The following is a 16,229-nucleotide window of genomic DNA, read 5'->3' as shown; positions in this document are numbered from 1 at the left end:
TTCTTTTTGCATCAGCCCATTGTTCTTGTACTCATTCCTATTGCACTATTTGCTTTCTCTCTGCACATCGCTTTAGACAGTCAATACTATTCAACAACCCAATATCATTATGATCTGGTGGAAGTTTTTAATTTTGAAAACTTGATGGCCCTCTCTTACTCCCTACCAAGATGTTGACGGCTTTAGTCTCCAAATATTGGTACCCCCATGACTCCCTCTTATTTTCAATATCACCTAGACTAGTGAGAACTTCATTATTTCTCACATGGGCAATTGCCACTGTGGGATAATGAACAGACCCATGAAATTGTAATCAGAGAGCCTAGGTTAAGATTTTGGTTCAGCCACATAAAAGCTTGATGACCTTAGGCTTGTTATTTCCTCTATTCGAAATGGAAAAGGCAATTATAGATTATAAAATTATCTTATAACTATCTTATAAAATTATTCAAAATTGTGTATTGTGAATGAGATAATTTAAGTAAATGTGCATAATTCAGTTATTTGAAGTCATTAAATGTTTTTTGGATCTGTTTCTAATTGCAACAGAACTGGCTTCCCTAAAGATTAATTCAGTATCATGTCATTTACCAGATCAAGATCTTTATTATTTACCCTGTGACTTCAACTTCTTTAAAATCTTCTCCTTGATCTTGTTTTAATCCTCAATAAACCTTTTTTTTTCCTGGTAGATAAACATCGGGAATCTATTGAGAATACATGAAGAAAGAAGTATCTCCTTCGAAACGCAAAGCTTGCAGACTCCTGAGGGAGACAAATTAGAGTAAAAAAGGTCTCATCACCAGAAGCCGCTTTATTGAGAAATGAAAGAAGAAACTGAAAGAAGACCTCGCTTGGCTGGTGTACAGTAAGCTAGCAGGAGAGTGACACAAGGGCAAGGTTTATAGGCCAAGGTTAAAAGTGTAGTGGGGTTTTTTTGTTTTGTTTTTCCTAGTGCTCTATGGAAATTACTGCAGGGTTGTAATAGGAGGAGGAGTGCAAAGATCAAATTTACATCTCAAGATCACTGACTTGCTAATGGATGGTAGTTAACTACAGGACTACAAAAGAAGCAAGTGAGCACCTGCCTGGGAGGGTGTTTCCAGAAAGGGAGGCAGCCTGAGCAGGGGAAAATACACTGGAAGTGGGGGAATTAGGGGAACTAAAGACATTTCAAGTAGAATTGGGAGGTGAAACAACAGGACTTAGTGACACCTACTGGGACTCTGGAGAGAAAGAAAAGGAGTCCCTTTACCCGGTTCTGACTAGGGTGAGTAGGTAGATGGTGATAGCCCTTACTGGGATTAGAAGGGGGCTGGCTGGAGAGAGATTATGAAAGTAGAGAGAAAATATTGGCAGGTTTGGGATGGAGGAAAACAATGAGGTAAATGGAATTTATTCAAGCTTTTTTGCTCTGTTTTAATTGTGCAAAACCTTTGATCAAATACCTAGCGAACTGTGAAATGTCTTACTACATAGGGACTACAGTGTCTTACAAATTGTAGATCATTAATAAAGTGGAATTAAATTTGTGTACGTAACTTCGGTATCTCCGAGTCGTCTGTCAGAGTTCTAAAAGTAACACGGACGCCAGAGCTTAATACATGCTGCATAACTGCCTTGGGGATTCTTCTTTGCACATGATTATTGAAGGCTAAATAAGCAGAAGGGACCAGAGTGGAAAGAGCACAGACGTGATGTCAGACGGACAACTGCAACACTGCTAAGGGCCTCAACTGTGAGCAAGTTCGTTCAGTTCTCTGATGCATAGACCTTTCATTTATTACAGGAGATAAGAGCATCTCATCAGCTTGCCATTAGGACAAATCTCTTTAATAAAAAGTGCTGGGTGCAGGAGTACCAGGGTGGCTCAGTTGGTTAAGCATCAGACTTTTGATTTTAGCTCAGGTCATCATCTCAGGGTTGTGAGATCTAGCCCGTGTGGGGCTCCGTGCTGGGCTGTGGAGTCTGCTTAAGACCCTTTCTTTCCCTCTCCCCCTGACCCTCCTCCTCCTCTCTCTCTCTCTCTCTCTCTCTCTCTCTCTTAAAAAAAGTGCTTGGTGCAGTGCTTGCCATGTGTAGGTGTTCAATAAATGTTTTTTCTTTTTAATTCCTTATTACTAATAGCTGAGCTTTTGTTTTCTGAGTAAGTTCACAGACTAGGTCAAATATCTATACTCTTATAATGGTTTTGTTAGGATTTATATTTAAGATCGGGTTGCCAGCTCTGTTGTCAAATAAAAGGGAAAGGGAAAAAATCAACTTTGCTTATTATCAACAAATATAAATATAGATAGTACTTTGACTTGAGTAATCTTCCCTTTGAAATGTATTGATTTCAGTGATTTCAATGAAATTTTGTGGGCACAGCAAATAAATTGCATGGCATAATATATAAAAACTAGAAAGTATTAAACATGCCCCTGCCTTTTTGAAACTTGATGATTGATCAGTTTGGCCATTGGGCTCCTTTCATTTCCAACTCTTCTCTGGTCTATTGTTAACTGATCACTCTAAAACAAAAATGTGATCAGTTAACTCCACTCAAAGTTTTCAATTGCCTGTAGAACATGATTCAAACTTTTTTGAATGGCATTCAAGGTCTTTCAAAATCTGACCCTGCTGCATTCATCTGATCCAATTTCTTTCCATTGTAACTCTACACCCCATATTCCAATAAGAATATTTCAATTTTTTTTTTTGCCATGCCTGGAGTTTGCTATAACTTGCCACATCTCTAAATCTTTGATCATGTTATTATCCCAGCTTCAAATATTTAATTCACCCTGCATCCTGTAATCCTACTCCACTTTCAAGACCCTACTAAAAGCACATCTAATATGTGAAGAAGTTATTACCTACTCATTTCTCAGCAGAATTAATTTTATTTATACATATCATTGTTTTTAACTAATGGAATTATAGCTAGATGGATGGAGGGTCGACATCTTCAAAGATTAAACACCTTGAAGGCAGAGTGTCATATGCGTGAGTGCTAAAATAATATTTATTGAATTAATGTATTCATGTTTTAATTAATGGTTATGAAATCTGCTTCTGAGCAACAGGCACAATACAACTCCATGAGTTAAAAAAAAATTATCAGATAGATTTACTTAAGATTCAATCTATTGTCTACTGTTTTCCAAGTGTGGAGCAATGCTTATGTCTATCACAAGGTCATTCTGCATGTATTAAAATTTTCTAAAGTTTTCTTGCCAACACTCTACTAAATACTTAAAAAACATTACTTTGTAGGGGCAAAAGATCATATGTCTACATAAAGGAAATTACGTAATAAACACAGTAATTAATATTAGGAAGGAAATGACTCAGGACAAAAACAGAACAAAATAATTTCATCTCTCAATATGAATTTTCAAAACCACAAAGAAAATAAAATCCAAGGCAGACAAATCAATCTCCATGAAATATGTATTTTGTTTCAAAAATATACCCTGTATCAGAAGTGTGGGTACATCTGCTATCAGTCTGCAAATTCTGAAAGTACTACTCAAAAGGAGTTTATGAAGTGGTTAAACATTTTCATGTTCTCAGATTACTTTTTAGCTTCCCAAAGTAAATATTTATCATATTAAAACTATTACATGGGTGATAGACTATTTTTTTTCTACATTTGGTCTAAAGCAAGACCCCAACTGCACATTTCTATTATGATTTAATAGGAAACTGGATTAAATAATTTCTCTGGGTGGTAGATAATTTTTTCATTATGTTACTACTTGAATCATTATCAGTATAACTGGTTGTAAGGCTGTAAGGAAGCAAAAGCCTCAACATGCAAAATAAGTACAAGTCTACAATTCCTTGTCCATAATCTAGAAATCCAAAAATATTTCAGATCTAGAAATGGTGGTTACTCATATGGTGGTAAAAACTGACTTGAACTGACATGAATTATTTATAGTTTATAATTTTCATTTTGTCCATTTTGTGTAAATATTCAGACTTCTTTACTACAAAATTTAATGTGTTTGATTTTGAGTACTGCCATAGATTCCAGTGGGGACATTACATAGTATATGATTTATGTATTATATCATCTTTCCAAAATCTGAAAAATTCTTAATTCTAGAAAGCACCTTGTTCTAAGAATTTTAAGCATATACAACAAAACATCAGCTTTCAAAAATTTATTCAAGCTATGAGACAGGAAAGTACAAGAGGAGCAAATTTGAATATGTTATGTAGTTATCAAATATAAATATATACATTTATTTTGCGATGTGACATATTCTTATTTCTTGTTTTTTAAAACAATTATAAATATAAAATAACAGCTATATCTGTTTTTGACAGGTGTGCACCTTGGAGTAGAGTATTTTGGTAATTTCCTGATCTCCACTGGCTTTTCACAAAGCTGAGGTCAATTATATAATATAAATGTGAAATAATGAGATTGATGAACTTTGCCTTGCACTTCATAGAGAAGATTGGACCAACCTGTTATGAACTACCCATAATTACTTTCCCTTTACTTCTATATTGCTGTTTATCTTTTAAATTTATTTCTCCTTTGTTTCCTTTACAGAAAAAGAGTTGATCTTTACTTTAAAGCTAGCTTCTCCATTATGCTCCAATGAATATCCTCTATCTAGCCCAACCCTTCAATATTTCCTTCTAATTGGATCCTCTGCCTCAGTATATTAATAATTAGTTACCCTAAATAATTAAAGCATTTTCCATTCATAATACTGTCTTCCTTAGCTACTATTTCCCCATTCTTTCCCTTTTTCCATTATTTGCTGGTCTTGAAATAACAGAGAAATTTTTGTCTCCAATTCCCGACCTTATTTCATGGTCTATCTTTTTAAAATCCTTTTTCTTTTTTTCATTAGTCCACTATAACTCTTGCCATGGAAATCAAGAGTGATCTGTCACTTACCAGATTCCATAGCTATTCCTTGAGCCTCATTTTCTTGGATTTCTCTAAAGCATCAAAATGTTTGTTCTTGTCTATCTCTGACTACTGTGGTAATATGGCTTTCCTACTTCCTCCCTCCCTTACTGACCACTTCTTTCCTGTTTTCTTCAGCATTTCTTCCTTTTGTCCCTTCTCTGGACATATTGGACTATTCATTATCCCCCAAATATTATATACACTTTCCATATCTGATGATTGTATTTATGTATTTGTTGTGTTTCTTCTACCTCTGAAAGTAAAAACCTTCATCTCTTAAGTCTTAGCTCAAATTTCATCTGTTGTATGAAGTCTTCATTGAATAATTATCAGTGTTCTACTCCTCCTTTTGAAACTCTCAGACCCCTTTTTATGTACCTAATCAATAGCACATAATTTTCTACATTTTATTATATTTTTGGTATATGTTTTACTTCCATTACTAGACTATCAGTTCTGTGAAAATGGGTTTTGTGAGTTTCAGAAGGTTTCACTTGAGAATTTCATCATTGGAATATAAACTCAACGTGAACAGGAATATTCGTTTTGCTTACCATTCAATCCTCAACACCTAAGGGAGTGCTTGGCATATACCAAAAATCCAACGAATATTTGTTGACTATATAACATAGCACTTAAAATATATGATATATATATGCATATATGATATATAATGATATATACAAAGTATTACTGAATTACATTAAAAATTCAGAACATTTGATTCCAAGTTAATGTTCCTTCCCTCAAAGCGAGGGAGCTCTGGAAGTTATATATTTATGCCCATGATGCCACACATATATGGGACATATATAGGACTTTACTCCAAACTAGTTTGTTGAATCATAAAATAGAACTATCTCAGTATTACCCTGTTTTTAACAAAAACAGTATTATCCGACTTTACTTAATGTATTGTTTTAATTTGGCTCTCAATTATATGTGACTGGAGATGAAATCTAAAAACTCGAGGTTTTAGTCACATAACTCATCTACAAGGTCTCTGGATTTTGGATTGTCACAGAATATACTGAATATGTTTCTTGGTAAGTTGAACAATTATTGAACTTTCTCCCTTCCCAACTTCTAAATTCTGCAGGATTTCATCCTGGATCCTCTCCTTACAGTAATCCCAGATTCCAGTCTCCTGGATTCTTTTTTCCCAATGACCTTTCTCATTGATTCACATACTTTAATCATCCTGTGTCAATGGCTTCCAAATTTATACCTCCTAACTTCTACTTTGACTGCCAAACTATAATTTCTAGTTGCCTCTTCTGATATTCATTTTACTTTCCAAATATTTGCCCTGTGGTGACCTCACCCTGTCTGCCACTTTAGTAAATTGAACTCAGTCACCCAAGTCATGATGCTAAGATTCATTATGACACCATGCCCTATACTACATCACTGTTTTCTAAAGGTTCTCTCAAAGATCTGGTTAACTGAAGTTTTTTTGTTTTTGTTTTTTCCTATCATCTTTGAATGGTGAAGTTTCTTTAGCAAGTCAATTCCAGCATACAAATAAGCATTGTTTATATAGAGAAAATGCTGAAAGTTTCAAATATTTATGTGTTAATTTAATATGTGGTATAAATTACACAGAAACGTACTTAAATAATTCAAGTTATACTCCATTTATTTGGGCATCAAATGATTTTTTTTTCCTTTACAAACCTTTATCCCAAAATCAATTTCAAATGAATGCTAAGCAATTTATCATAATCATAAAAGTAGTGTCATATACTAAAAGGAGTTTTTAATCTTTCACTTAGTTCCATTCCTGCTACTTCTTTACTATTCTGGGCCTCATTTTGCCTTGCCTTGGATTGCTTCCCCAGTTTCCTAAGTGTATCCTTGTCTCCCCAGGCATTGACATAAAATAATCTCTTTAAAATGAGACTTCGAACTGTTACCTCCTGAAACTCCAGTGGCTCTGGGTCAGCTGTCCCGTCACTGGGCTTCTCAAAACCTCTCGGTCTCATATGCCCCATTCTTAGTCTCACACCTTCCTACTCATATGCATCCAACACATTGCTTCACTTCATCCATGTTTCTGAGAGTGCCCTGTCATCCTGCCTCCCCAAACGTCACTGGGCCAGATGAGATAAACATTTTCTGAAGGAACATTCAGCTCAAATGGCTCCTTCTCCAAGAATTTTCTTTGATCCCCCCAAATCTTGCCTGGGTTTTCTTTCTCATGACTCCATGAATACTCAGGAAGTATCTCTCCCTGCACCAACCTCATGGTTTGTATGTCAAGGTCTCTTACTACAGTGTGAGCTCCTTGAGACCCCAGCCTGTGTATTACCTCAACTTCATATCCTTGGCACAGTTGTTCATCAAAAGAAAACAATGAGTGATTAAATAAATGACTGAATGAAAATCTCTCCCAGAGCCATCATTCCTTAGTGTGCTCAGAAAATATTAGAGACCCACAGTTAGGAGAAGTGTAGATCTTGTGCTCAAACAAGAAAATACGCACCTTTGTGCTTGGTGACAAATAACACAGTAGTGTCAATGCCTACATTTGGTATGATTGATGTTTTTTGCCTTTTGGAGCTTCTATTCAATATATTTATTCAATATATAGAATATATAAGCATATTAAATATTTATTCAATATATATGAAAGAATTAAGAATTAAGCTCTCAAGCATAACTGCTTACATCTTTAGATTAATAAGGCAACGAAGTGTGATGACGAATCTGAAGTATCTGCTTGGAGACACAGAGGTCTCTCTATCACGTGTTATAGGAATGGCATGAAAAGATGCAAAGAGCTCCAGACCAACAAATTATAAGCCTGGAATGAGTACTACCTCTGCCTCTAACTGAAGACTTTATTGAAGTCATTGAATCTGTCTGTTTTCTTATAAAACAGGGGAATTACACTTCAGGAATCTTTCTACGCTAATGTTTTGTATATGGCTTTCAAAAGCACAGAGAACCTGCAATAGTAGAACATGCGTTTCAAGAGAAATAATGGAAAATATTTGGAAGAAGCTTAAGACCTATTAACATTATTTTCTCACAGTTCTTAATTAACAGATGAACTGATTCTAGATTGTCATAGGTTACGGGCATACTCCAATTTTCATAGAAGTGTTCATAATATTAATATAGAACTTTACTTGTAAAAATGAAAAAAATATTGTCTTTCTAAAAAATCATTAAAGGAAAATCCTCTGGTTGTACTGGAGTGTTTGAAAGACACAGTAATTCAAAGGCTGGGAAGGGTGCCCCTGTACCAAGGCAAAATGAGTTTTTAAATTTTGGGAAATACTATCCCAACATTCCCAAATTGGAGTGTTTTAGCAAAAGTCATTGCTGTGCTTACTAAAAGCAAGAGAATCTCAAAATCACGTTGAGTCTATAGTAAATCATGAAACACTTGTTAGGGAGGCTTTACGATGAGAACAAATGTGAGGGTGATAAAATCTCTCTATTTTCATGATACCAGCTGCTGGATTCTAGAAGCAGATGTTTGCACACGAGAAAAAGAGATGTCATTGAAACTTTTAAAGTTAGGTGAACTATGGGACATTTGCAAAGTTTGGTAACCAAAAATAAACTGAAGTTGCTCACAGTTTGGGGAATATTTTATCCAGTAAAATGTAAAGCCAGATGAATTTTGCAAGTCCTAAAAGACAACACAAGAGGGTGAAAAAGTTGATATTAACGTTCTCTTAAGTAAATGCAATCCAATAAAAACTTATAGGGCTTGAAAATAATAATTCTTGGCAAATAATATAATTTCTTAAATGCCAAACATTTGAATCATAAAGCAGCAGTGCCTTTAAAAATTTGTAAATGATTTCTTCCTAGCATTAAATATTCAACAGTTCCTTCTCGCTGCCCCACTCCTCCGTATATGGCAGTAATTTTCCAATTCCTTCCTAAGACAAGTTGACTATTAGTAAGTTTACAGCAGCATTTCTTTTAAAAATTATTTTCAGAGATTGCGAGATGGCTGCTGAGAGGATGGACGTCACCATCACTTCCGTGTCCTTACTTATGTAGAAGAAATTTGCTGTTGCCTGTTATGGGAAGGTCTGGGAAAAGACACTGATGGATTGGAAGGGTCAGAGCTGCAGTAACCATATTGCAGCATAGAAAACAGAATGGAAGCTTGAGACTGAATATAAAATACTATCCTGGTACTTTCCTATTTCGGGTCAGTTCTAGAGGGAATTGCAAAGTAGGTTGAGATTGTGTTCAGTGTCCTAATCCTGTCTCAATACCCCCCTCCCAAATCCTGCATGCATGGTTCCACCTGTGTTTTGGTGGACACGAGCTTCACCTTCTATTCTCCCATTTCCCTACTACTTCTTTTTAAAATCATTCCTTCACGTCAAAGTATAGGTTGTGGAAACTTTAAACTGTTTCCTTTCTAGACATTATTAGAAATATGGTGAAATTACAGTCATTATGCAGTAAATTAGGGAGGGAGATTTGAAGGAATGGGGCTCAGAGCCTCGCCAAACTCTGAAATCACATAGCAAATACTGCAGTCCTTTAAACTAGCCTAATCCTGTTTTGAATATGGGGCCCACAAGCAAATTTAAGCACTGACTTGGAAAAAAAAAAAAAAAAGGAACAACAACAACAACAAAAATCCATTAGCTTTAGTTTTTGTAGTTTTCCAGAATGTCCTCTGGGAAGAGGGAAGGTAACCCTTAAAAGTGTAATTTAGTTTTAAAACTGAATTCACTGGAGCAAACCTGGCTTATTTGGTATTGCTATTATTCTCAACTTTCTATTGATTTTATTTTTATTAGATTTTAATCAGGGATTCCATTGTGAAATGTTTTGAACCCAGAATGTAATTTAAGAAGTCAGATTTTCTGGCAGAAGAGAAAGGACTGGGGAGGCACAGAATTGAATAGAAAACAAACAAACAAAAAAAGAAATTATAGGGCAATTAAATAAAAGGAGAAATGAGAAAGAATTTGAAAGAAGCAACTCCTGAGGATCAGAAGAATCCTGAAATCCAGTTACAGAGGAAGGGGCCAACAGCTGGCCACCTAACAGGAGCATTAGATTCCCTGTCGGTGATGTTTCTACTGCCATCGCTAGCAAAGGCTGTGGACACTTACAATGGGTGATGCTATTCCACTAGCTTCTGGCTTCAATTCAAGAACTTGGGTTCAGTCAACTATAAAGACAGCAGAAAACTGATTATCCTTGAAAAATTGAGAACAGTCCTAAGCTATCAATAGGGACCTCAGAGAAATCATCAGACAGCATTTTGAACACTGCACATTTATTATTTGGGAATCAGTACAGATAATTTAATTTTAGGGAAGGCTTACTAATCTTTTTAAAGAAGAAAAAGTTATTGCTAACAAGCAAAATACTTTACCAGACTTCTGTAGTGGACAGAAATTCAGAGCTACAGGTACTTCTTTAAAGAAGTCAAAGTGAATTGCTTTACCTACCTATCTACCTACCTACCTATAATTAATATTTGACAAAGGGAGTATGGAGAAAATCTAATTGACAAATAGAGAAGCAGGGCACAAAAATGCAATCAAATAGAAAGAAACTAAGTACATTCTTTGAGAATTATTTAAATCCCACTAAGAGAAACTAAAATAACCTATCTGTTAGAGGATTTATTAATATAAAATCCTTAAAGCTATCCCCAACTGTAGTGCCATATATCACCCCTTCAATTAGCTACTGAACGCTTTCAAATATTTTTGCTAAAATAATGAGTAAAATATACTAGTGCTGTATACTTGGGATGATTAAGCTGATGGAAGAAAAAACACAGTAATCAGGAATAGAACAAATGGGAAAAATCTGCACAAAAGAGAAGAAAAAGGTAATATTTGAACCAATAATATGAAATCTCAAAGGTCTAAGTCATTTGCAAAGGAAAGCCATTATTAGCATAGGAAGTTCCATTGAAAATACGAAGATTATTTTTGGAATTGATTCTAATTTCTAAGTTTAAGAAATATTTTGTTTTAGAAATAGAATATTATTTTTCTTAATAGAAAAAAAATTTAAACAAGGAAAGAAGCCAACTCAATTAATATAAAAATGTAAAATATAATATGCTATTGATTTCTTTAATTGAAATGTGTTAAGGCACTACTACAAATTTTTAGGAGGAGAAAAAGACTCATGAGCGGGTTTCTTTTTGTTTAGTTTTTGGTTTCTTTCTCCTAAGAGGAAATTTACTTTTGTTTCTTAGGAGATTTTTAAAGGTGTTAAAAGTTGGGTTTAATATTTGAAATCTGACATGAGATAATTGCTTAAATACGGCTGTCATCATCTTTCATCTGTAAAGAAAATTATTTTTTATAGGTGTGCATTGAATTAATTTGGCATTGCTTCTCATGATGCTTTTCAAATAAATTAACAGAGGACATTGACCAAGACAATGGCTGATTGCTTCTTCAAACATTTTAAAATTATTTCTGAGTAAACTGTTCATTACGGGAATAGTTTAAAGCACTAGGTAAGAGGAGGGGCTCTGAAGGCATGCCATTTTATTTCTAATGCTGACTTCACTACTTACAGCTATAGAATATTGACAAAATTTCTCAATATCTACTAAATGTGAGAGTAACAGTACTTACCTATTTATAAATGCAATGAAAACTAAATAGGATAATTAGTTTTAAGTACTGAATATTTCATTCAATGCATATGAGTTATTTTGATATTCTCCTCTAAGGTTTGCATACATGAACTAAGGTTTTAACTCACTCTTCAATGTTTATTTCATATCTAGTCATAGAAGTGAATCAGATTGTCTATTTGAGCAAATTCTCCCTTTTGGAGACAAAGTTGTGTAGAAAAGACACAAGTTTTGGCTATATCTAGACCTAGGATAAAACTCCAACCTGCTGAGCAGGTTAATAAATTTCCCATAAGCTCAGTTCTCTCACATGTAAGATAAAAATGATAAGTATTTTAGAGTTTGCAGGTTAAATAAGCTAACACTGAAATGCAGCCAGTACTGTTTATAGTAAATAATAAAAGTTCAGTAAATGCTAGTCTCCTCTTCCAATCTAGATGGGTAGATAGATAAGTATAAACATAGATACAGGAAAGAAAGAAAGAAGAAAGAAAGAAAGAAAGAAAGAAAGAAAGAAAGAAAGAAAGAGAAAAAGAATAAGGAAATAAGGAAATAAGGAAATAAGGAAAGGAAAAGAGGGAGGGAGGGAGGGAGGGAGGAAGGAAGGAAGGAAGGAAGGAAGGAAGGAAGGAAGGAAGGAAGGAAGGAAAAAAAAGATGATATGGATGATGGAGGTAGAGATAGATAAGATGACAGATGGAGGTAAATGAGAGAGATGAGAAGTGAGAGAGGGGGAGGGGGAAGAGACAGAGAGAGAGAGAAAGAGGAGGAGGAGAGAGAGATGTCCCATCTCTACTAGTTAACATACAATTTCTTGAAGGCAGGCTCCAAATCAAATTTATTTTTGATGTTCCTAAAGAATTTAACTATCTTCACGTATTGAAAGGATTTATAGATATTTATTAAATAAATGAATTAATAAACAATGAATCAATGAAATACTCCTTTAGCTAATCTTCCAAAATCGTGTTTTAAAGTAGAGGTCAGTATCTCTCCTATAATTCATAGATTATCTAAGTGTGGCTTTCAGATTCCTAATAATTTTCCCATATTTATTAATAAGGATGTGTGGAAACTACTTGTTTTAGAGAAGACATTTGCATTAGCATTCACACTCTTAGACTAGCTATTGTTTTATGTGTAGCACTAATTAAAATATATGCCAAATATATGTTCTTCTAAGAACAATAGCCACCTTCCTAAGGTATTATTTTCCAATAATAAAATTGAAAAAACAGATTTTCAATATAAATTACACCTTCAGACATGAATAAAACCCCTTCCTTTTTCTATAAGGCTCCTTACCCTTCCCATCAAATACATTGCTCACTTGATTGATGAAAAAAATTTAGAGTTAATGTGAACAACATATAAACTTTTTTTGATTAACAAAGTTTCTCATGAAGATATAATAAATGCAAACTCTTTACTTACTCTATGCGGCTTTACAAAAAGTAGCCAATGCATTATCTGTCAATCACTTTATTATACACATAGATGAGTCTATGTTAGGTTCTGTATTCACATATCAAGATCCAACAATCCATTATTTAAAATTTGTCTAAAAAATTAACATATTAAAATGACATAATCAAAACCCATCAAGATCATTTAAGTCACTTCAAGTAAACATTCAAATTTGTAGGAATTATGAGTATTCCATAAGCGTTCAAATACCTTTTATTGAAAATAATTTAAAACTCAATATTGCATTGTTAGACAAAAAGTTGCGATGGTATATTTGGCAGTTATAACTTATCAAAAGAAGGCTCTTTGGGAGGCCAACTTTAAAATAAATGCAACATAATTATATTCAGTGCAGAAATTTAAATATATATTATACTGAACATATGTATTTATCTCTGTATTGAATTTATCTATGTGTGAATGTGTGTATTAAAATTTCAACACGATTTGAGAAATTAATAAACATGATATATGTTGAAGTATGTGTGATATGACAGACTGCCCTACAGGCAAAAATTTATTTTCTACAAATTGTCAATCAATAAATGACTTAGAAGAATAAATGGCTATGTCACATAGTTTAAATGTAGTTTCTCATTAAAAACTGAAATAATAAATATTAGCTATATTTAAATACTATTAGTATTTTGAAAGCTAATATTAACAAATATAACATGCATTTGTAATTCTGAAATCTGATTTATACAATTGTTGTTTTCATCTTTTATAATGAGACATAAAAACCTATTCACAGTGTCTAAGTCTTACACGCAAGAGTTGCTTACTTTTCTTTGGATGAATCTTTAGCAAATATTTTATTATGTTTGAAACAATAAAAACATCAAAACTAATAAAAAGGCATATCAAACAAATAAATTGAAGATAGATTTTTAGAAAAAATATATGTATTCATTAAGAAGTGTTTTGTTTTGTTTTGTTTTGTTTGTATCTCTATCAGGGTCAACAAGTACATGTTTATTTGACATCCATGCAGATTTAGATATAAATCCAAAAAAGGAGCCAAAACTCTGGCTTCACTGTAATTTGACTCTTGAAAAACTACTCTGAAGCTAAAATTCATACTAAAAATAAACAAACATGGCTAAGAGCTATAAAATTCCAATCAGGTTTTCATTTTACCTAAAAGTGGTGAATTTATTAAATTTAATCTTGTAAATTTGTATATTAAGATGTACATATCTAGCTAATATAGGCCTTATTTTCCTTGTTCATAAAACACAAAATGGGAAAGGTTAGGAAGTGTCCATAAAGATAAGAACAATCTAGTGACTTTGGTCAAGTTCTCATTTTAAGAAGATTACAGACTAATATCCATGGCCTTCCTTTTTCTGTTGTCACTGAGGTATTGAATAGCTGCTTTCTGTCTGGGACAAGCTCGGGATTTGCTGTTTCTTTTGATATATTATCAATGGTCCATTCCACCGTGATAAACAGCAACTCTAGTACTAATAGGTTTATAATGATTGCTTAAGCTTTACACTTTGTAAGCATTGGAAGGCTTCACTCACCTTGTTCAAGTGGTTGGCTTTTAGTTGAAGTAGTTTTCATCTTGAGTGCCTCCCTAACAGACATGTCACAGCAGGAGCCTTTGTTAGTGTCTTGGTCACTGTCAGCCTGATCACTGTCCCCGTGCCCACTGTCTCTCAGGCTGGCTCTTTCTGGGTCCTTAAACGTGGAGCTACTGAAATACATATAAAGAAAAAGAAGAGAAAGGGTTGTCTCTACGAGTTTGAATCCGAAGTGTAGTCTCTTGCAAAGCAATTTTGACACGAATGCAAATGGGGAAGCCGAGAAAGTTATTTAATAGGCCTTACCTTTGAACAAACTGCTGCCTGCTGCCCATGTAATTGGGCTCTGCGGGAAAATTGTCTGTCTGCGAAAGAGAAGGAAAAAAATACGTATAGTTGTACACTGGACAAATCTCCTGCAGAGCAACAAGATTTCCTAGTGGAAAAATGATTAATAATTCAAAAATTCCCTTAATCTTCAGATTTGTACATTTTAATTAAATTGGAAATTGCTGACATGTAATTATGTACTCAGAACAATTAAATGATTCCGGTCCACAAATTACCTGTTAAAGTAAACAATGAGCCTGTCATAACTGGCATTCTCTGTTACTACCAGGATGGATTACACTGTCTTGTGTTGTTTCATTACTTAGATATTAAGATTGAACATTTGTGGGAGGAGTGGAAAAATGACCTAATTTCTCCATATTAAAAGTGTGAATTATTTAATAATGCTCATTTTTAAACATAATTACATCATCTGCTGGGATTCTATGCCCTCCTTGTAATATCACTTAAAGTCATCCACTTCTCAATTAAGAGATACAGGGCCTTTACTTCAAATTTTGCCAATAGCAATTACAAACATGGCACATATGGCTGAACTCATCTCTATAATTCATCCTCATCTCCATTCCCACTATGGCATTGAAGTCAAACTAGTCTGTGGAAAAGGGTATTACTTCTGGTTATTAAAAACAAAGTAAGATAAAAACAAGAACTAAAATGTTACTTAAAATATTGAGAGTAAAGACATTGAGAAACCAGGCTTGTTTTTGCGGTTGTTTTTACTGCTTCCAAACTGATGTGGAGGTCTGCCAAAAAGAACTGAATTCTCCTTGTATCATGGAACAGAGTCTTTTGGGAGAAAGATACTAGATCTTTCATAGATCTCCCTATACTGTACATTCATACACATCACTTCTTCTTGCAGCTGACTCAGCGACAAAGCTTCTCCTGTTTTCTGCATCACTTCATATCACACCATTGTGCTCTGAAGCAGCTACGGATTCATACAAGATCACCCGGCATGCAAGTATCAGTGACACGGGAGCATGCAATTCATGAAGAAGAGGGGCCAAGGTAAGGCTTAATGTAGTACAATATATGTTTTCCTTATAAGTAAAGCTAATTTAAACTAACAGTACCCTTTTTACTTCCCATGTAATAATTTAATTTTGTGGCTTTCTTGAACTACTACTGGAAAGAAAAAAAAAAAGATAAGTTAAGAGTAATGGCTTAAAGTTCTAAGTTTCACTGTCTAAGTTCGAGGACAGGAAATACCCCCAAAAATGTGTTAATCTATAATCTGTTTTTTGTTGTTGTTCAAATGACCTTTATCAAAGTGCAAAGATGAAGGTAAACAAGGTCAGTACATTTCTCACTTCTAATCCACTTTAACTAGTAGTTGGTAGCAGACATTTTTCATTAACAT

General features: G+C 34.1%; 1 protein-coding gene across 4 annotated transcripts in view; it reads right to left on the bottom strand.

Moving 5' to 3' along the window:
- The window catches only part of PCDH17 (protocadherin 17), a 97,043-nt gene that overhangs the window by 48,112 nt on the left and 32,702 nt on the right, over positions 1–16,229 (bottom strand). Inside the window, exons 2-4 of one of the 4 annotated variants that reach the window (XM_040623347.1) lie at positions 14,819–14,877; positions 14,513–14,685; positions 8,510–8,564 (exon numbers count right to left, since the gene is read on the bottom strand). In XM_040623347.1, coding sequence (XP_040479281.1) covers positions 8,510–8,564; positions 14,513–14,685; positions 14,819–14,877 — 287 coding nt within the window. Of the gene's footprint in view, positions 1–621; positions 766–8,509; positions 8,565–14,512; positions 14,686–14,818; positions 14,878–16,229 lie in introns of those variants that run through there. The other 3 variants (XM_040623346.1, XM_008706783.2, XM_040623345.1) reach the window with 3 other exon arrangements.

Source organism: Ursus maritimus, unplaced genomic scaffold (assembly GCF_017311325.1).
Source record: "Ursus maritimus isolate PB19 unplaced genomic scaffold, ASM1731132v1 scaffold_10, whole genome shotgun sequence".
Taxonomy (NCBI): domain Eukaryota; kingdom Metazoa; phylum Chordata; class Mammalia; order Carnivora; family Ursidae; genus Ursus; species Ursus maritimus.
This window is presented reverse-complemented; position numbering and strand designations above follow the sequence as displayed.